Below are 23,369 nucleotides of genomic sequence, written 5' to 3'. Positions count from 1 at the left end.
AAATTTAAATTTTGCCCCGAGCTTTCACCTCGTCAGCTTCGGGAATCTTTGCTCGTGCATTATTCAAGAAACACGTACCTAATTCGCAAAACGTGTCAACAAATATCGCCTGTATAAAGAAATCCGCAGGACAAATTCTTCGGAACACGGAGTTACGCCGATAAAAAAACTCGGTGTAAATATACTATACGTATATAATACATTTACACATTTTTTCAATTTCCCGGTAAATTCTAACACGACCTGAGTCGATATATTAGCGATTAGATCTTTTCACCTTTTGGAGGTAATTCGCTTTTAGTATTACGTATAATCAACGTTCCCTAGTGCCAAATGGGGTTCGGAAATGAGATCGTCTCCAGCCCCTTCAGCTTTCTCGTTGAATATGAAACTTTTTTTTACACGTCGTATCGAGTTAACGAGGATCAAATGAATGCGTTCATTGCCTGACGTATAACGACATCGGAGGTTCTGCAGCTGTATTGACGGGAAAATAGATTGAAATAAAACTACCAACATTTAGATAATTCAATGTAAAAGACGTTATCTGTCAACGCTCGAGACGCGAAGAATCTTGACCAATTAATAACAGCTTAGAAAATCTGGCAACAAACGGATTACCCAAACGTCAAAACAAATTGGTTCCCGATGTCAAGCTGGCTTTCGGGCTATCTTTTCGAACGGCGGCTCGAGCTTGCAGAAAACAGTCTGGCGTTATATGTATAGCTTGTACAGACCGACTCACCACTTATACATCCACGTATAATTACTCGCCATTTTTCAACAGATGGCTCGACGTTAAATCAAATAGAAATAGTATTACGTCAGATAATTTGCTTCGTGTGAAAATTAGCAGTGGTGTTATAATTCACGAAGCTTTCGTACGATCGGGTGAGAAAAATGATGTCATTATAAGAAATCGGTTAGGAAAATTATTGTTCAACGCGAGTGAGGAACTTAAGTTGGTTATGTAACACGTAATTGTAATATCGGTAAAGAGGAAAAAGGCGTAATCTCGCACCGTGTCGTCATTATTATCATTATTATTTTTATTACCATCACTGCTGGCAAATCTCAGATATTTTTAGGTCACATCACGTCGAAGTTCTCCGGCCGTTACTCGTTAACGTGTAGCATATAAGCCTCCGGCACGATGGAATGCGATGAGTGGAAATCCGACGCCTATCCGGAATGATGCTGCTCGAGTGTTCGAGTGTTTAGGAATTTATGCAGCTCGCGTCAGTTTACACTTACAGTATTTTTTTTTTCATTATTATTTGTCTTCATAGTTAAAAATACGTATTCTTCATTAAAAAAAATCAAAAAAACCTACAGCTCTGTAGTTCGTAATACAAAGCAATCCCATCAAATTGCACGTTTTTTTTTTTGTTAAAATTTTGTTAAAATTTTGTTAAACAACAATATAATCAAATAACCGCAAAAATTTAAAACGCACTTACAATTTTCCATTTTCATTTTTCATACGCGGTTGAGAAACGACAGAAAAATCAGAAAATCAACCTCTAATATTTTTATGACAGATTAACATTATTATTCGTAGATCTCAATTTTTTTTTATCCCTTATTAACTTGATCTTACGTATATTCGTTGTCCCTAAGAAAGAGAATTTCTAAATTCAGCAGGGTGTCTTACCTACACACGTGTATGTACCTACGTATTGTACACGTGGCCAGGAATCCCGGTCGAGAATTGTAGTACGAATGTTCTTTGCAAGCTCTTATTAGGGACACGGAGGCGTGATAAAAGCCTCGCAGTATCTGTCACACGCGAATCAGTGCCGTTCAAATTGGTCATCTATGATTCAAAGATTCCAGCGGGCACGAGCGTCGAGTTGCACTATCTGCTGCTACCTCAATAGGTTATCGAGCGTTTCATCGAATCGATACAGAGCAGCCTAATTCTCATTTATTATCTAGGAAAAAGTTAATTGTTCTTATTTTCAGTTAAGGCAGAATTACGAAAGTTTATCGCAGCCTGGATTCGAGTCGAAGGAAGCCACGTTTCCGATTTTTCAATCAAACTGCAATGCTCCGAATAGACGGTTCGTAGCCAGAATAAATATCACGTCGAATGTCAAGGGAAACGTTGCATCGATAGTTCTTGAACCCACGCGAATGCCGTGTATTATAATACCTATATCTAGATATAATACCGGTTCGAGGATATAAACATAAAAATTTCATTGCGCTTCGATACTTTGTAGCGGTTAAATAGCAAGAGAAAATCGATTTCTCGCGTATGAAATAAAGGCTTTCCAGTTTCTGTCAACATACTGAATAATTAATCGTATAAATCTGGGTTGGTCAAATTCGTAGCCGCATAGAAGAGAAGAAAGAAAGATCTCAGAAATTACGCATCGTCGTTTTGTCGGCGTCGCGTTATCAGCTGTTTTTCACGTATAGTGTAACAATTTCATTCCAGACCCCATCTGTGATCCGAATCAGGCAATTATTCCAACGCTTCGTACGGGCAAGAAAGTTTTCCGCCGACATTTGAGACAAGTTTTTTGTTCGCCCCATCTAAGAGAAAACAAAGTCGTTTCACGGAGTACGGGCTGCCTAATACCCGCCGAAAGATACGAGGGTAGATCTGAGAACAAAGAACAGACGCGGTTCAGATCAGATCCAGGATATATAAATGCGATCAAGCGATCGAGGAGGATTCTTGGGAATGTAAACCCGCGCCTCACGCAAACGTTGCGGTGCTTTACACAGACCTACACAAGCTGCTTCCGGCTGTTGAAATATCTGCGGAATTCAGGACGGAAACAATCAGCTGATTGAAATACTGCAGCGAGAACCAATCGTCGAGCTTGAGGAGTACCAGCTACGTATACTGCCGCTTGTCTGCTAATCCTGAGCTTTGACGTCGTTACTTGATCATTTCCTCGATCACCGATGCATCGCTTCGTTGAACAGTTAAAACCAAAATGAGCTTCGATCTGTCTGATCAATTTTCGAATTCTTATTCCAACAATAAGCTGATCGCATTGGCGTGGTTTAACCAGCATCGAATATTCAGGTTGCTTCGGAATTTGTTAAACCTCTCTCAAACTCCAACAGATTAAGCGAATTCTCGTCTGTTCACAAAATCCTGATCAATTGTCTACTGTTGATAAGTCATTACAATCTTTGGAAGAATCATAGGTATTTAAAACGATTTTAGAAATAGTGTTCATAATAAGTAGATATTATTTTTTATGCCAATTGCACAAGAACACCTTCGCATACGGCAGAGACTAATTAGCGACTATAGCATCGCGCGGTCTCTATAACTTGCCAGTCTTGAGCCGAGAGTAATCCAGAATTAAGCATATTATACCCGTATTAACGTTGAATATTCCTCGGAATGTGACACTTTACGGGAAAAATATGTGCCCTACGGCTTATAACTTATACCTACGGGCTTTGGGAATGAATACGTTGCGAATGAATATGCATGTATGCCGCACGTAAAGCCGCTACGTGGAATCCGTCGGATGATGCACCCTGCAGAAGGCTGATACGTAACTTTGGAGCGGATAATCGTTGCAGCTCGTGAGGAACAATGGACCCTGTCAGTGGCTGGGCTGACCGGGACGAGAATCCGCGGCATTGTTCCCCTCGGCGTCATTATCCGACGCACCAGCCTGCGGAGGCCCCGCACAGCTTCCGGTAGGATCACTCCAGGATCCGCGCGGTATTTCGATTACAGAAATGTCGAGCCCGGGTAATCCGGCCACGTAACGTTCTTGCTGCACACATGTGAACATGTCCGCATACCTACCCCAATGAATTTTCCCTATTTTGGGACCAGGAGCTTTCCTGAGCGCAACGGATTATTCACTCAGAGTGTGCGAAACTCGGTGATGTCGCACTGCGTATTAAAGCTTTCGAAAAAAAGACACCGAGTGTTCGGTTCTGGTGAAAATTTATCCTCCAAATTTTTGACGTGTATCAAAGTGAATTTGAAAAGAAATGCCGTTCAGTTTGCAGACTTGTTTGAAAACGATTTTTCGAATGTTAATTGTTGAAGGTAAAAAGTTTGAATAGAATCTGGGATGCAGAGACAAGAAAAACAAAAAAAAAAAAATTGTCAATCATTTTCTTCGAAAGCTCTGTATTCGTTTTTCCAATTCCTGACTAATTTTTTTACTCTTTCTTGATATCGAGCATTTTTCAACACACCACAAATTCGTCGCATTTTGTAAATTTTCTTCACGATATCTTCGTATACAGGAATTTGAATCAGTAAAATTTCAGCCGTCTATTTATACTTATCAATATAAAGAAAATTCGTTGTTGATTGTAAGCGAACCACAATCACGTCTAAAAATATCGAATTACAGAATTGAGCGTAAAGCTTTTCATCACAGGCCAGCCAGGTGCGCAGAGAAAGGTAGAGTAATAAATTTGAAGTGGGATTGCGGCCAATTGTTCTGGCTAAGTTTACGTCCGATAAAAGAAGAAGCATAAAAATAAAAAATCGAAAGAATCGAAAAAATAGCGAAGAAATGAAAGAAAAACGAAACATCGAGCCACCAAAAAAAGAACACTGGGCTTAAGCTCCGCGACTAGATTTATTGGTAAGGTTTCAAGGGAACCGATGAGGCGAGATTGAGTATGACGAAGAACGATAATGTATTTACCTAAATTATCTGAAATCTATGTATACACCTGCCATTTGTCACTGGAAGTCGAGACAATGCTTTCGGTCTCAACGGCTATTCCTATTACGATTATACAACTCAGCGTAAGATTTGCGAACCTTTTGGAAGCTCCTATTTTTCGCTCATAAGCATTTTCACGGTTCGCTGTCAAATTTGCAATTGTATAGCTAGAAATTGGGCAGTGTCAAGCTCTCGCCAAATCGACAGCGGGATTACAGCCAATTTCATTAGCATTTTTTTTTACTCATGTTCGAAACTTTATTACATGCTGAATGTATCATAAAAAAAAATTCTTTTTTTTTTTTTTTTTACTCACGTGTGATGATACGAACTACAGACAGTTTTAAACTTGGCGAAGAACTTTATTACACTTCTATAGCCGCTGAAAAATTTAGATCCTTATTCACTTTGATCTCGATATGTTCCATAAAATTATAATTAGATGATATTTATTTAAACGTTCACGATGATAGCGCGAAAATAGTAACGAGATGAGAAAAATGTGAAATTTAAAATAGCGAAAATAAGATTTTCATTCTGTGCCTCCGTTTTTCGAACAATGATTCGTTTCTTCCTACAGATTTATATTCCAGAATTCACGCTACGCAACGTAGCATACTGCGATACGGTTTCCGATATGCGATAAAAAGCGGTAGAATTTTATGAAATCAGTCGATAGCTTATCCGTTATTGGGAGTTAATGTCATCTGATACCCTGCACCAGAGTTAGGAAAAGCTGACCGTTTCATCTGCGGCGAAAATCGGTCAAGTATAAATTACTCTTGAGCGTCGTACCGCCATTCGTATTTCGTGCATGTCGTCGGTTAAATAACGACGTCTTTCGCAATAAAATCTTATTTGCGACGATGTCACCTACACGCACGCTGCAATACATGCACAAAGCAATACACAATACATACGTTTACGTTATATTTATACTTCCATAGTTCTCAGGCCGCCGCGCCGCTGTTTAAGCTTTGCGAGATAGAATAAAAATAGTAGGTATACGTTATATCCGTTTATTATACGATGAACGCGGAGTAGAAGTGTGTATAGGTACACGTGAATACGGAATCAATGAATTATTACCTGTCACAGGGTGAATTTGTCAGGGAACTGTGAAGTAATAATTTCATACATTTTATGCGAACGTAACAGGAATTTTATTTCGAGGATATGACCACTGTGACTTAGCAAAACAAACAAACTGCTTTATAATCCCTTGTGAAAAACTGTCCAAACCCTTCGGTGTGTTTCGATTTGAAAAACTCCTCCAATTCCCGCAATATGAATATTGAGTACTCGTATGCCTCGCAGAGCAAGCAGGTCACTCGCACTTTCAGGCCACATAACATACGATTCTATAATTACACATTCCCATGTCTATACCCTGCACTACTGCGAAAGATTGTTATCGGTTGAAATATTTATTCGCTGCAAGTATACGGTTGTATCACCGTGCATATATAGGGCACTCCGCGTAAAATCGACCAGGGTTTGAACCTCGACCTCCTGGATTTGGTCCGCGATTTTTTATACCGTTATCCCAGCTATAAAAAGCTATCGGATTTTCTCAAGTCAATTTGTTTTACTTATAATTTTTGAAAAGCAACATGTTTTTGGACATAATTTGAAAATTCGAAAGAATCCATAAAAATCTTGTAACAGATATAAAGAATTTTAAACCCAGACCCAGAGTAAACCGGCATTCACTTTTACTCTTCTTTTGAGCTTTTAAAAAACAAAAAAAACAAAATTCAATTAAATGTTTGCGCAGCAACCGAGCAAAGCCTGGCTATTTTTTGTAGCACCTACATTCGAGCTATACATCGCGTGAAAGCGAATCAAGCCCGCAACAACGCCTTTTCATTAGGTAGACGGTACTTTCGTTTTAAATTACTCTCGAAGAGGTAAAGCAGGATAAAAAAAAAAAAAAAAAAAGGAAAAACAATGAAATTTTTTTTACAAATTCTCCGCTAAGTGGCAATAACTCCTTTAAAACACAGCGATTGTGAGTAAGGCTGTGGTGTAAAGCTGCAGCTCGTGCGCGTTGAATTTGCGAGCACAACGCGAAGGCTCGGAAGCACGTGTTTCCCGACACTAGGCGTCGAATTATGTATATACGGAGGGAACGACGCCCACAACTGGACAGGCATGCGACAATATTTACGAGTATGAATATTTATCACGATGTATTTCTAAATTCTAAGCCCGACTTAAAATCGACGAGTCGTTTTTGCGCGAAGAGACACTGGTAGGTCTGAAATTCGTGCGTCCGATCACTCACCGACCTGCTCTACTGCCGATACATCGGAATCACCTTTAATTAACTGCGGGTTGTAATTTCCGAAATTATAATTCAATTTATAAGATATTTCCACCGCAATTTCTTTCTTCCACGAAGCTTGTATAAAGTTGTTACGAGAAATCGAAGGAGCTTTTCGAAAACTGTAATTTACAAACGGTGTTGCTCAATTCTGTCTTTTTTGAATTATTAGGAACTCGGGAGATTTTTCAGCAGTCAAATGTTCATGTACTTGGTACTTTCACCATTGCGTTAACCACCTCGAGGTTTTCAGGTGGAAATATGAAATTCGTTATTTAACGAGAGTATGTGAATACACGTATGATTTTCCCCAGCAGCTAGCGCAGCTCAGACGTGAATATCTCAGAAAGTCTACATAAAAGGGAGCCAGGATATTGGATAAAGTAGAATTGAAAGTAAAATTAAGTTGTGAATTAAAACCGGCGAAAAATTCTATGGCCGCATAGGTGAAGACGTGGTATAAGTCGGAGTCGTTGGATGAGTTTGAATAGAAATTTTTAAGTGTGAGAACGAAGACGACGCGACGTGAAGTTAGAGCCGGATCGGAGAATGCAATAGACGACGAGTTACCGCGTGCAGAGCAACTGCCTCTGTGTTCCATAACTTAAGCCGAAATATTCCGGATCGGTGAAACTTTCTTGCTATATAAAGTTTCCAACGCAGATGCCCCAGTTTCGGTTCCGGGAGCTTTCGCGACTCCCCGTAAAGACAGTAAACAACGTTATTTTTAAATTTTGCAATACCGGTACTTCGTCGTTATACGCTCTTGAATCTGCAGCTTCGATCCGCCGACTCCTGACCGAGTTTTCAGATCAGATAAAAAGGTATGGATGCTGCAGAAGGAGCGTTGAAAATAACATAAACATCGAAAAAATCCTATCCGGTAAACTTTTTCCGCCGATCGTTCCCGTCTCGTTCTTCCAGCAGATCATATCCGAGATTCCGTCGCTTCCTTGCATCGTTGACGCATAATCTGCCGGCTCGAGAAAACGGCATTCCAATAACTAGCTGACACTTTTCGCGAAATGGAATGGTTCGAAATAATCCCCGTCACGTCGACTCCGAGTGCTGGAAGGCTGTTAGAGTTGATTAAATTGCCGGATGAAACTAGACAACAACGAATCTACGTCTGCGGGGTAGATTAGGCCAGTTTTATCCAAGATAAAATACTGCGAGCAGTGCAGAGAAGGTTACTTTGACGTGGTTGAAGGGGCGATGGTCGCACGCAACGTACAGGCGCCTTTTCCATTCCATTCAAATTTTTTCATAAACCAGTCAATGGCCCGCGTACCTCAAGCTACGGATCAGAAGCGTCAAGGAGTTCTTTAGTTTTGAAAATTCCAAATTCTCGTCACGCCAAATCGACATCTGCACTTTTTGTTGGGCGGTCTATCACGCCTCGTACGATTTCGAGCCTCTTCAGCCCGACTGCGAGGAGGTAACTTCATGAATTTAGGTAAAGTTGAACCGGGACGTTGATTCCCTGATCCCTGGTCCCGAAGGACGGCGGCGTTATGAAAGACCGCAGGGAATAGAACGCGGCGCGCATTTCTAATTTACAATATCGTACAGCGTTTCAGATTTCTCGAATTCGGCGACACTGCGGACGTTTCATCGACATGCCCTGAATTCAAAAGCACGGCGTATACCTTCGTGCCTATAACCAATGCGGGCTTTCCCCCAAGAGCGTCATTAGTCCTGGTTAGTTTACCACGAAGGCGTACCTAATACCTTCAGGAAGAATTCCGGCCCTCTTCCCACTCCCGTGAACTCCACCCGAGTGCTTGTTTCATGTTTCAATATGTTTCGCCGATGTTCCCCCCAATATTTGGGTCTTCGTATTAATCTCAATTCTCTAATTAACGATCGTAATTATACCCGTCTTTACGGATCGTCGAACCTCGACTCTGTATTGACCAACGAAATTTTTTCGATATCAATCCACAGAGGGGAAGTAACGAACGGACAAAAAAGTATCGGGGATCAAACGATGTCCATCAAACGACTGTCCATCAATCAATCGAACGAGCTAAAGATCAAACGATATTCCGAACAGCGAATTGCAGTTGATTATTATACTCACAAATGGACTTTGATTGTTCGTTGACAATCGTGATCTCGATTCCTCGTTAATTATCGCGTTCAACAGTCGTCAACCCCTCGTCCTGTGCTTGTTGAAAATATCAGGCTAACCGAAATTCAAAAATAAAAAAGTCTAATGTACGATCCGAATTGGGGCTACATTTTTTCTCTGTGCTCATTTCTCCTTCCACGGTTTGATATTCATCCTGTTTAATGGATGTGCAGGCTCGCAACAAACCGGCGGACGGAGTTGGACACGTGAACCAGAAAGGAGCGGCTGGACAGAAGGCGCCACTGGCAGGGGGGCAGAAGGTCGCACCCGGGGCAAAAGCTGCCGCGAAACCCGCGCAAAAGCCCACCGCGCAGAAAGGACAAGTCAAGGTTACTCCAAAAGCAGCCTCGGTCAAGACTGGAAAGAACAAGAAGAAAGGCCAACGGCAGCAATACGATCTCATCGTCACGATAAACTTGGTGAGTAATCCTTCCCTCGTATCAATTATACTGATTGTGCAAAAAAATAATCCGCAATACTGTGGAGGAATCTTATTACACACTTTCTTACGGATCTTGCGTAACAAAAATTTTTGCTGTACCTGTAAGATGTAAGAAAGAGAAGGAAACTTCAGGTTGAATACAGCTGATGTGATTTCATTGACAGTCATTCATGAAATTTTTAACGCTGCTCCTACTGTGATGTTCTATCTTCTTGGAACGAAGCAAAAATTCGTTCCTCTGCTTGTTCCGTCTCAGACAGGTCGAGATATTCGATATTCGATTTTCGACATGCAGAAGAAGAAAGGAACACTCGACGAAGCAGTTCGAATAAATGGCCAGAAGAAACGAGCCACGGAGCATAATTCATCAGGTTTTACGGTTATCCGTAAGCAAATCCAACCGTTCCAAGTAAACCTGGCAGAGCTTCGCCTCTCATTGTCCTTCGCATCGGCGAGAAGTGGCACATTAATCAAAATTTATTTCCCGGCTCGTTTATTCAAGATCGACGTGGGGAATGCCTGTTTCATGTGTGGGAGCGCAAAATTTTACGTTTACTAATAATAGAACAGCTGAGCCGGAACCGAAGACTGGCGACATCTTTGCTCGCGTCTCTGTTACTTCTTGGAAAAGCTTTTCGTTTACTGGCAGTAGATGTTATGCATCATTCGCGATCTCCGAACGGATCAAGATCGCGTCTATTGGAATATTCAGCGCTACGGATTTTTCTTCTTGGCACAACTCAATTAACCTACGATTCTATCCTCAACTATATACGTATCCCATGATCGGAATTGAACTACTTTGCAGGCATGCAGATGCAGCGCGAAGATAAGAACTGCTACTGCGAAATCTACCAAAACCGGACGATGGGCGTTAATTAACACCGAATTTCAATTTAACTCCGACCCGATTTTCGAGGACCTCGCCGACTGACGTACTTCCAGTTCATTATCAACGTGATATTGAATGGCCAGAGGCCAGAGACTGCCGAATTCCTGGCATTATTCATCCACCCTATTGGATATTCCAGGCATTGCGCGTTGACTCTTTTTTTCATGCACAAAATTTCTCTAAGTTTTCACATACACTCTCTGAAATTTCATGGAATATCTTCCGGAATTCAAAAGGTTTCATCAGGTTCCACGTACTTTACTAGACGTTTACGGATTCCCCTGTTTATATATATATATATGTTTACTTTGAAAGGATTTTTCGAGATTATTTTGGTTTTTATTCAAACTTGGGATTTTGCTGAAACTTGCAAAGATCAGTAGTAAAGAGAACAAAACATAATGCAAGACATTTGAGATTCCGCAGGCTGACATGAAATTTATAAAAGCCTCAGCGATATGCGAAAAATATTTGGACGGACAAAATACCGGATACGGCTTTACCGAATCGTGTGGAAATTTTCTCCGTAGTTCACAAATGCCTCGGCAATAATCAGTCAACAGATTCTCATCACTATAACTCGGCGGGAATTCGAGCAATGCTGACACATGTTATACACTCTGAACCGAGTTCTTTGTGTAAATATGTGTCATAGACAGAAATACACTCGTGATATTTTCCTCGTTTTCGCGAATACAACCGACTCGCAATAATTCCTCGTCATCCGTTGCAGCTGTGAGCTTTTCAATTTATGCGTTGCAATACCGACTATTACGCGACAAAGAAAAAAATTATCCAACGCAATTTCCGTTACGTACAATTTTCTCATCGTCAATGGTCACGAGAAAAAAAGGACCTACTCAAAAAAAGCGAACCTAAGCTCGGTGCCAAATGCCAAGTTCAACCGCTGGTCAAGTTCGTGTCTATAATTGACAGAGAAAAAAAAAAAAAAAAAAAAGGTCTACGACAAAGTTTACCGCAAAACGTATCCGAAATTCACGTTACACGAGACTGAGTTGTGTTGATTGAAATCCTCCGCTGACTTGAAGAATTTTTCGCAATTTTCTGCGGTCATTGCGAATCACATCAGAACGAGAATGTCACTTAATAAAAAAAAAAAGAAAAAAAAACGGCGGCATCTGCGGCGATATAACGAAAAAATACCACGTGGGAATATTTAATTTAGCCGCAAAAGCAGCGAGCTGCGGATTGGGTTGCGGATGTGCGACGCGACAATGGCTGAGGTTTTTCGCAAATACTCGTAAATGTTTTGGCATTTGGCAAGGAGAATCGGCCGCGAGCTTCGCCTCAGTTCGGGGATCGAGGACACAAAGGTCTCGGCCTAGTCGGCCAATCCAAGAGCAGCTGACAGTTAAAAACAGCCGGCAGCCTACTTAGTGACGGAGATTTCTATATCGCTCTTAAAGTTTCTTTTAAAATACCACGTTACATTATCCACGGGTGGTCGAGTTTTCAGTTGACGAGAGCGTTAACGTCTCGGGCGCGTTCTAAGACTTCCGGTTGCACTGAATACTACCGTATAAAATCCCTCGTGGAAGAAAACATACTGAATAAAAAACAAAAAAAAAAAAATTTATACATATACATAAAAATAAGAAACTTATGAAAGAGAAAAAAATTTTACACTTGCTTGGATTTCGTTCGGGAGGATTGCAAAAATGATGTGAAATATGTGAAGCTTGGTGCGAGTTACGAGCAAGAGTTCGAAGTTCGCTAATTGGATCTGAAAATACGACAAGTGCGTAAAATTGTCTGATTAAGACAGAGTTGAAGTTTTCTTGTTAACATTTGTTTTTTGCACCTACGTTATACTTTGAAAGCTTGAAAAAATATTTGATCAGTTGAACTTTATTCTATCTAGACAAAACAACGCTGTACGGTGGCCAAGTTTATTTTATATATATTGTTATTCGCCCGATCCCGGCCGAGGCAAGTTACAACAATAAACGATTGCTAAAATATAACTCTAGAGCGTATGTGACACATGCTACACGATTAGATGATGTTTCATGCAGCAGTTGCGAAACTTTGTGGACCCTTTGCCTGTGAGGTGTATAGACAATTGTACAGATCAAAATAAAATTCACTCTGTGTTTGATCGTTGGCATTAAATCGCGGAAGTTACAGTGAACAACGTACAGAATTATGGCGGAAGCTGCCACCCACTCGGAACGGAAGTACACCCACGAATACGGAAGGCTGAGGCGTTTGACGAGCAAAATTGACGGTCAAATACGACAAATCAGTGTAAGTTTAACGCTGTCGGATAACAGGAGTAGAAATTAAAAGTGACGATTTTGATTTTCTAATTCTTGAGTAATCTCATCATCGACACTCGAAGCCACCGATTTTCAAATCCATTCTCGAATTATTCACAACGACAAGTTGTCCGAGGCTCGAATTCTCCCAGCATCCAATCGATTTACGATTTCAGAGAATAATTAGACCGAAGCTTCGGCACGTCAAGCTCTCCCAGGGTCTGCGCTGACAGATTTCGTCGACGCACGTAACTCCGGCCGTTCATTCATGATGCGTTAAAATGTAGAGGGGAGTGAAAAATAAATGAGGAAAAAAGACTCGGTGAATGAGTAAAATAACTAAGCGAGAATACGAAACTCGAATCGATAAAAGTTATCCTTGGTTTTTGTATTCGTTTTCCCGATAGACAAATGTCTCGTGGTTCAATCTCATTCAATGTAATTGGTTGTGCAGTTTGAACTGACAACGTTGCGAATTAAATTTTCACGATTTCTGTACCTGATGTTATTTGGCAAAGTAAATAAAAATGACCGTCAATATCCTGCAACTTCTTGTAGATCAAGTCAACGGAAAATTGTGAGGATTGAACTTTACGAAATCAGAACAGTTCAATTAAAAAAACATTACCGAAAATAAGCAATCGACAGGAAAAATGAAAAGTAGAAAGTTTATGGTGTACGTAATACGGTGTTACAGAGGTGTACGGTTTACTGAATTCTCCAACGCCTTATCCACGTCGATACCTGGTTATGGATAAGCTGTTCCGTTTGCGAGAAAACGGTTTTTTCATTCTTCCTCCACACAGCGTGTACGAGCTTTATAATCTATACTATCAAGCTTCGAGCAGCTTATTCTTTTCGATACAAAGAACCCGCCGCTGCTTCGTCGTTGAAAGTTTCGTCAAGAAATATCTCTCTCATCATTTACCGTACAATTTCCTCCTTCGCACGAAACTTCATCCCATCTTCATCTACAGTCGGTACGAAAAAAATAAACGAACTCCGGGAATGTAAAAAAACAACGAAGAAAAAGAGGTGAAAAGAAGGAAAAGAGAAGGAAGGTAAAAAAAATATGAACAACGGAGTGGAAGAGAAAAAATAAAAGGTTTGCGCCAAGTGTTTACAGGTTGTTCACCCAAAGTTTTAATCAAATTCCCTGCAGCTGGTGGTTCAGTTGTTATACATATATGTATTATATACATATAAGTTATAGCTACTAAAGATATTTTTTCAGGAATCCAGAAAAATTAGTACTGAAAAAGAAGAGGGCAAAGAAAAGAAAAATAATACCGACAGTTCGGTCATTCAATAATTGGAAATAACTTGGAATTCATAATGGGTTTCTTTCAGTTCAATTTCGTTTTATTCCACCATCTCCCAATAATAATAACAGGATTAAAAAAATTGATTGCTTCCTTTGATACCGCGAGTGAAAAGAATATAGATTGAATTTAGCAAATATGTCTTCGGTCCTGTTACCTACTCTTGAATAAATTTCTACCTTGTACGTAAAATGATTACACAATAATTTGTATGAATAAAAATCCATGAATTTCGAACTGTCGCTCAATTTTTCACGGAAATAATCGATCGCCCGTAGTTAGAAACGAAGGAAAAAATGAAAATGTAAAGGAGAACGGCGCCACGGAGGATTAATAAAAATTCAAGAAAAAGCCAAATGGCACCGTCGTTGCGGTCGTGACTTTTTTTGGTATTACGAGCGAGCATGCCAGTGGTGAAAATTGTAAACAAGTGGAGTCTCGTAAAATACGACTTAACCTTACCGGTTAACTTAAACATCCGCACACAGAGACGCGGGATGATCGTGAGATGCAGACGGCGCAGCCTCTCTGACATTTCCTATTTATAGTGATCAGGGCTAAAGCACAGATTGACGGAAGTGGCCGAGACGAGAGACGATTTTTTTTCGATGACCATGGCTCTATATTTATTATCCCCGTCCCCATCGAGCGGATATTCCGTGCAACTACGAACGGCGGAGAATCGTTACTCGTCATTCGCGACGAGTGTCTGTATATGCGATACATTGATACGTGCATACTGGATAACGCTTGTGTATCGAGAAGCACATAGGTTAAATTTTTCTAGCCTCGCGGTCAGATACGAACGATCGCATCCCGCGTTCGCCGGCAGCATCCCTCGATCTGCACGGTTCTTTTTTCCGTCACCTTGATACCAAATTAAAAAACGATCTTCACACTCGTTAACACTTCGTTACCTCGGCTTTAAAGCGGGCCTTTTCGTCTCATGTGCCAAAAGTGCTAATTGCCTGCAATCGTTTCGCTTCTGACATTGTCGTTGTATCGTTGGTGCGTGGCTTTGACGTTTATACAATTTATAATCAAGTGCGCGGTGTTTGATATAATATCACGATTTAATTAAATTTCAAACCTTGTTACATGAAATTGTCAGGAGAATCAAATGCAAACTTTGTAAAAATGATTGTTTTGGAATATTGACCGATGATAAATTATTCTCGAGTCTTGTTGAATAGTTTGTGCACAATTTCAGTACCTCAGAAATTTCAACGTGTATGAGTAGATTTTCGGAAAGACAGTGCTTCTTTATGTAAATAAAAGGGATAAAATCCAGTTGTACTTTCACTCGTTTTAAGCGCACTTTGACAACTACTCGAACTCTAAAAAATTTAACTACGGATACGTGAGCTTTTCGAAATTAACTCATGGTACTTGTCAATGTTTTCCCTCAGATGCAAAAAATCATACTGCAGCAATGTAAAATGAATTCGAAAAAGTATAACCGGTGTAAACGAGTGTTTCCAAGTTTCTGAAGGCTCTAACCAAATGATCGTCAAAATAACAAAAAAAAAAAAAAAAAATTGCGGCGTGTATAGCGACTGAGTAAAAAAAAAACTCCTCACATTTTTTGGACCTGTGTTACAGAAGTTAGTAAAAGTTGGTCTGTAGTGATTAATTAAGTGAAAGTAAACTCACGGTTCAGCATATTTGCTTTGCAGAAATTTCGCGCTTCAAGACTTGGAATCGCGCTTACAGACTCGAATGATAATCGTCGAGTCCAAATTTAATGCGCAACCGCACTGACAATGAGAATATTGGTTAATCCAGGCGCGATATAATTTGTGGGATATAACAACGAAGGTGACGAAATGAACATGGTCGAATCGCCCGATCACAGTAGACGGTCCGATGGTTATAAGGCCGGAGATAGATACTTGCGGGGGTAAATTCTAGCGGCGACTGATTTCGAGCAATGATTTGAAATGCGAATGTTCACGGCAAGTCAAATATCCGGCGAGATCACGAAGCCTAGACGTGCAGGCCTCGATCGAGTGCGTATAGCGGGTTATAGTTGGCTTTTCTCCTAGCACACGTTGTTTCGCCGGTGCAGGTGACCCTATTATTTATTAATAATGCGAGAATCCAGCACTTAATCATCCCGCCCAGAGTTCAACCGTAGTTTAGAGCCCGACTAACGAACAGGCAAATGGCCAAGATCCTCCTCGTGGTCTCAGATTGGACAACGTCAGGACGGAGCGCGTCGCCTGCACGATAAAAGAGCGACAAATATTAATACTACGATCTGGAAACGTGGAACAGCCTTAAAATCCCTCCGATATATTTCGCCTTCCGAGACCCTGCGGAGGGGGGGGCGAAACTGTTCTATTGTGCGAAAGCTCCTCGCAGAAGCTTAGATCCGTTCTTCCACATCCTGCAACGCCGAGATGGCTGAACAGAGGAGATACACTAGCCAGTATTGCAAGCTTCGACGACTCGCGAATCAGATCGACTTTCAGATCAGAAACCTTTCCGTGAGTCTACTTCGCAATCTATTACCGACTAGTTTCAATCCTTTTACTCGTCCGGCACCGGATCCGAATCCCTTCGAGTATTCCCTAGACTTTGGTCGATTTCAAATTTCAAACCGGGGCATGGAGGTAGACATCGTTTTTGAAAGTGTTCCTTAAATTTGAATCGGTTGACAATCGTTGGTGCATGTGATTGATGATATTGACACACTGATTGAAAAGGGAAAGAAATCGTCAGTGCTGAGAAATGATCAATACTCGTAGGGTGGTGGAACATGACGAGAATTCAGAAACTGTTTTTGTAAGAATATATATCACCAATTTTTCAGTTTCAGCGTAATCCTTGCGAGTCATTCACATTAAAGTCATTTTTCCCCTAGAATTACCGTTCACCGGTGTTCGGGAAATCGGAAATTCATTAAGTAAAATGGAACTCTTTGAAAACAACTATTCTTTTTCACAGAGTCAGCGAGGGTGATTTCGAGCTCTGTCTACTACTTGAAAAAAAATTGATGACATTCATTTCAATATTAATTGAAACTTTTTATTATATTTTATAACATTAAGAATTCTAATTAGAGCAATATAAACTTGAAGGCTAAACAAGTTCAAAAACATCATACTAATTATTTACCTTCATAGTTCCATTCAATTACACAATATAAAATTGTACAAAAACTATCTGGCGATGAGATAACCCAGCATCAGAGAATAATTTAAGTTCAGATTCACGTCTATAAAACTTACAACCGGTTTTAAATGACCAATCGGTTGCACACTCAACATTCACGATCATCTGAGCAATTGAATTGATTCCCGTACCGTTATATTTTCTGTTACAGTCAGAATATGGGCTCACCGAGGACCAAGTTGCAGGTGAGCTGTAGTGTTGAATAAACTTTCCATACAATCATTGCAAGAACGTGACGCAGGTTACGTAATGCCGTACGCATTGTTTGGAGTGCATAATAACCAAATCTGTGTGTATTTTTCTATGAAAGATTGAAATTTAAAGCAACCGCCGAACGCAGAAATCCCAATTCGAGTTTACTTTTCATTTTCATATTTATCCATACCGGATGCATGGCAAACCGTTGAGGAATAGGTTTTTTTGTTTTGCTTTCTTCTCTCCCTTATCTCATCCGGCTCAAATCGCCGTGGCACAATAACGCGAAAATAAAATATACAAGAAATATTTCTTTACAAAGAATAAAGCTTCCCGGCCTGATTCGCATCTCGCTGAAAGTGCACTTTTCAAAGCTGCTTACCTGCACTGGCGAGCTTACCAGGTTCCCTTGAATTACTTGAATTAAGCTCGTATTATGTGTACATAGGTATACGAATGAAAGAAGATTTTCGAAATTTACGAGTGAAATATACCGTGACGTGAGATTTTCGAGAGCGAATTAAACCGATGGGTCTCCGCACATCCCGGACTACCCTGATCGACATAGGAATCATCAAACCCGTCGGCATAAACTTCTACGCAGGGATTCGCACTCTCCGGGCTTTGATATTCATACGGTTACGCACCCAAGTAATAATAACACACATCAAACGCGGTTTTGGCAACTCTTCTAGCGAAGCGGGAGATCCATGGTCGAAACTATGCTGGGCCGCAGAAGCCACGCTCAGCTCGATTTCCGAGCGTCTGCAGAAATTTAATTAGAATCAGTTCAACCGGAATTGTCAATCAACATCTGGTCGATTGTTATGCGCGAAATCCCATCGCAAATAATTGCTCCACTTCGCCAACTTCCCTATCCACGGTCGTGTGGGTCCGTACTTGGGACTGTCAACTACTGGCTGTCAACTACAAAAGACGTAGCTTGAAATAAAAAATTGACAATCCTTGTACAAACTATTGGGATGAAAAATTATAACCGGTATAAATTCTTCAGCCCGACAGGTTGTATAGATTCAATTTCTCGTGGGTAGTATCGATAGTCTCGACAAGTTTTTCAAGACACGTAGAACTCGTCGATTATTGTTTTCATGCATGATTCATGCATGGCCAGCATTTGCTCTGTGTCTGTACGACAGGTACCATTTACTTCGTCGAAACATTATTCCTGTCATTGCGCATAACGAGAAAAATTGCGTACACGTATGTGTATACATCCAAAATAGAATTTTCGGTGTTCTGTTCGAAAATTGCATTGCTGATTTGCATATTCGTGTACAGGCGGTACATGGAAATGCGAAGGATTTATAGGGGCAAAGTTAAACTTGTGTAAAACAGAACGTCGAATGGTATACATATGATATATTTATGTATATGCATGCTGAAAGCGGCATAGATAATATATGTATACGTATGCTACTTTCTGCACAAAGCGCCATCCATGATGCCTGTGTACATAGGCATAATTTTGCATGGTTGATTTTCTGCGCTCCTGTGATTTGCAGAAATTTCATATTTTGTGTAGAATTTTTATCGATCCTTCGAAATATAATAATGATCGAAAATACGAGTACATTTCGAATAGATAGAAATAAAATTAAAATTATGAGCTGAAAAAAATATGTGTCAGTCATTTTTTACCTGTAATTGGAATAAACGGTTTTAGACGAGTATATCAGAACCGCTGAACCGATAGTTGGAATAAGTCATCAAATTCGTACCGTTTATACGTAAGGCTGATTTTTTCTGATAAACATAGCATATAATAGTCCCTGTATGTACGCGCAAAGTCCATGAAAGTTTCTCGTTAATCGAACGGATATATTACCAAATTTATCGCAGGATATACGGACAAACAGTCGTTAAGATTTATTTATGCCTTCCTGTTTCGCTCTATAGATTCGTTATTACTACAGCCTGTTGATAGAAAAGGTGAATATTCATCCATTGACGCGTCTTTCGCCAATTAATTTTGACGTTCCAAAATCTGTCACTTGTTAGAGAGAAGAAACTTTGCGTGAAAAATAGTACACGAGTAGGCTACATGTTCGAATTTCGGTTAACAGGCAAGTAACGAAATATGTCGTAGTAACGTGAAGCGTTTTTAGCGAGGTTGCGTTTTAAACTGACGTTAAATATAACGATAACGACTTTGAACACGTCCTCAACGAGTTTAACGGTTCTTCATTTTTCACGCGAAACTGACAATCTGTGATTATTTTTCGTTCGGCTCTCGGTGCGTAAAGCGTGATTCATCGTGGTTTCGAAACAGTTTCGTTACGCTTCGTTCTCTGTAGAGGCGACAGAAATTTAAGGTGCAATATCGTCAGTTAAGGAGCTGAAATCGTGTATCCGGAGTTTGGAAATTCGTGTTTCAAATTTGCGAGGTAAGCAGGACGACTGGTCGGGCGGCGAGTATCGTAGACGACTCCCATCGGCAAATGTAATATCGCGCGTGTACATACAGCTGTGAAAATAAATTTCGACGACACACAAGGCTCGCTGCGTCGAGTGAAAATCAAACACGAAGTTGCGAATTGCGTTTCCGCTTCTTTCGTAAAGTTAGTCAAAAATAGAAATCCCCCTAGTTTTTTACCCTGACTCTCAAAGTCCGACGATCGTTGAACCAACTGTTCTCGAATCCCTGGAACGATGGCGAAGCCTATTATCAACGAGTAATAATTAACAAATAAGTGGAGGATAAATGTATCTCTCTGAATAATATATCAATGATTTGGGTAAAACTCATGATATATAACCGCTGTTGCGACCTCGCAATGTGCGTTGTATCAATTGAAGAGATATTTGGCGGCGCCACGGCTGCGCACGCTGTGAAATATATTATTTATGAGATTTTTTGAGATTCGAATAATACCGCGATTTATCTTGGGGCCTATAGTCGATTCGGCAGAGACGTTGGGCCGAAACGAACGTCAGTGAAAATTGAGAGGCCAGACGGTCAGGGGCTGTAAGTCGTTTTTCTGCAAGTTCTCTCATTTTTTTTTTATTTTTTCTTCCTCTATTTTCACATACCTATATATTACAAACCTCGCGAAGCTTTCCTCGGCTTAAAAGTTCGGTGAATATACGTCGCGAATATACATATTATACATGCTTGTAACGTAGATTGTTGATCGAGTGAAGTGCGCGACGTGTAAAGTTGTAAATTGACCAACAGAGAGATGTCATTTTTGGCATTCGAACGGTATCGGTATTAAGATTTTACATACGTAGACCGCAAGACACAGCGACACACATCGTATCTTCGCGACGACAGGAAGACCTGGCGTGTATATACCTTACGGCTGCAGCTGGCCAAGTGCCCGACTTGTACCGCGTGATTAATTGGACAGACTGCAAGCCGCGACGACAATACTTACATGGCCACATCCACCGTCGCCGCTAGCCATATTCCATGTCTCGAGTTTACTAGCTTCGCTGGTTGACGGTAATATTGTTCTATTTCTTTGATTTATGCCCGATCTCGTGTCTATTACTTGCGCCACGATTTGTTGCGATAGTTATTTTTCGCTACTCCGTGTGAATGTGGGCGCGTACCCTTTAGATATGTTGTAACAATCGGAATTTGATCCAATTTCGAGTCTCCGGTTACGCGAAACAATCCCAAAACCTAGAAATTTTCTTTACACCGTTCAAATTTCCCGCGCTGCTCCTGATCGACGCGTCAGTACGGCTCTGACCAATCAGAGACGGTTGCTCAACCGTTTCGTTCAAACTCGCTCCCAGTTCGTTGATTTTTTTACTCTAATTTAATTCCCAACCATTCGTTTGTTACTTCTCGAATAAATTTTACCAATGACTGTGATTTCAAGGAATCGCCTACCGATTCTGTTTCAGAATTCAAAGAGGCGTTCATGCTTTTCGACAAGGACGAGGATGGCACAATTACAATGGCTGAACTCGGTGTCGTTATGCGTTCTCTTGGACAGAGGCCGACGGGTGAGTCTTTCATCAAAGTTTTCGCTATTGTCTCCGAACACAATGAGCAATTTATTATAGAAACGTATCATTTTTCATCCATGATACAATATCACGACTTGGTTGAATTAACAATTACACGAAGTTTGTGGATTTGAATTCAAGCCTGACTGCTCGTACTCGGTATTTGAAAAGAAATATTACGCGTTCCAGAATGCGGTGATTTAAAAAATTAACGATTCCCTGCAACAAGGGATAAAATGCACTTTGGCACGATTCACATCTCGGCACTTGTAATCGTATAATACTTCAGAAGCAGAACCTAGTCCGGCATTTCCGCGTAAATAAGGTCTCCTTTCTATATACCTATATACCTCCTGCAGCACAATTCCCGCCGTAAATTTCGCCCGCAGGTATCGATCGATTAAGCTCAGGCAACTTATCAGAAGTTGTAGAAGGGAATAAAGACTAGAGGGGGAGGGGGAGGGGGAGGGGAGGGAGGGAGATTCCTGCCCGAAGTATTTCCCGATGCAAATTGATAAATGCTTATAAGAAATTTGGAACACATACCCGACTTCCGCAATTCCGCAGTCTCGCAAAACGCGTGTTCGCGGTACCGTGAATATTTTTCTGATACGGTGTACGTCGAAGCGATTTTCCCGATCGTGTTTTTCCCGTTTTCATCTCGCTTCGTTTCACTTTCACCCCCGCCTCGCGGGAAAACAAATATCCCTTATATAGAGCCGTTGTTTAACGGAGACTGTATGTAATATACATGCACCACGGGTATAGGTATGTACATAATAGTACAGGCTTTAAATTCTGCGCAAGATACGATTTTTCACATTCTCAGACTAAAAAGCTCGCGGTATGTATAATCTTGTTACAAACAATGAAGCGAAAGAGCTTTTCGCGTATTTTTAAATGAAAAATACAATACAGATCGTTATTCCGAACTGGAATCCAGGGACGAAGGAGAAACGGAGAAGAGAAAGAAGCTCGAGCGACGGCGAGCTCGTTAAGCTTTGTTTCTTCCTGAAACGTGTACATTTTTTATGTACATACAAACGACGTCTGCCGCGTCATTAACGCATTTTTAAAACGCCGGCAACATGGCCGCGAACTTGTATAATTCGGGATTCAGGATGGTATGCGAAGACGTAAGGCAGAGTCACAGGGTAGCATCAGCCGCTTTTTCACCCCCTTTTTTTTTTATTCTTCAACTCAGCACGATTCGGATCTGAATTATATACGCAAGTTTAAAAATTCGCCTGATCTTGTCTGCTTTTTGCTATTACAGAAACGGAACTGCGGGACATGGTGAACGAGGTGGATCAGGACGGCAATGGAACCATCGAATTCAACGAGTTTCTGCAGATGATGTCGAAAAAAATGAAGGGAGCCGACGGCGAGGACGAACTGCGCGAGGCGTTCAGGTATGTACAATGCGACGATTGTAATACGATATCAAAAGCTCCATTTTTATCCGAAGCCTCGAAATTGAACTTTCGGAATTTTAAGAACGAAACGCGCGCTTTATTCCAGGGGTCCAAGTTGTAAATACGACCAGGCCAGCTGGCGCAGCCGAATCATGGTTCGCGATCTTTATATCGCGTATACCTTGTACGTCATTTTCGTATTAAAAAAATAAATAAATAAATAAATAAAAAACTGGGGTGAAAAAAATATACGCGTGATTTATTCGACGTCGCATATCAGCTGCTAAACAGCCGCTAGACTATTTATTTGTTAATATGTTTGTGAATTTTTTTGACCTGTTCACCTCTGCTACAGGGTATTCGATAAGAACAACGACGGGCTCATTTCGTCGATGGAATTACGACACGTGATGACGAATCTTGGCGAAAAACTCTCGGAAGAAGAGGTTGACGATATGATCAAGGAAGCTGACCTTGACGGTGACGGAATGGTGAACTACGAAGGTGAATATAGCGAGGGGTGAAAAATGTTGCTT

General features: G+C 40.8%; 1 protein-coding gene across 6 annotated transcripts in view; it reads left to right on the top strand.

Moving 5' to 3' along the window:
• The window catches only part of LOC124298882 (neo-calmodulin-like), a 102,455-nt gene that overhangs the window by 71,460 nt on the left and 7,626 nt on the right, over positions 1-23,369 (top strand). For 4 of the 6 annotated variants that reach the window (XM_046751469.1, XM_046751466.1, XM_046751467.1 and 1 more), the window contains 5 exons: positions 9,304-9,549; positions 17,394-17,427; positions 21,314-21,415; positions 22,695-22,830; positions 23,189-23,337. In XM_046751469.1, coding sequence (XP_046607425.1) covers positions 9,304-9,549; positions 17,394-17,427; positions 21,314-21,415; positions 22,695-22,830; positions 23,189-23,337 — 667 coding nt within the window. Of the gene's footprint in view, positions 1-9,303; positions 9,550-11,752; positions 12,224-12,346; positions 12,733-14,816; positions 16,555-17,393; positions 17,428-21,313; positions 21,416-22,694; positions 22,831-23,188; positions 23,338-23,369 lie in introns of those variants that run through there. The other 2 variants (XM_046751470.1, XM_046751472.1) reach the window with 2 other exon arrangements.

Source organism: Neodiprion virginianus, chromosome 2, assembly GCF_021901495.1.
Source record: "Neodiprion virginianus isolate iyNeoVirg1 chromosome 2, iyNeoVirg1.1, whole genome shotgun sequence".
Taxonomy (NCBI): domain Eukaryota; kingdom Metazoa; phylum Arthropoda; class Insecta; order Hymenoptera; family Diprionidae; genus Neodiprion; species Neodiprion virginianus.
This window is presented reverse-complemented; position numbering and strand designations above follow the sequence as displayed.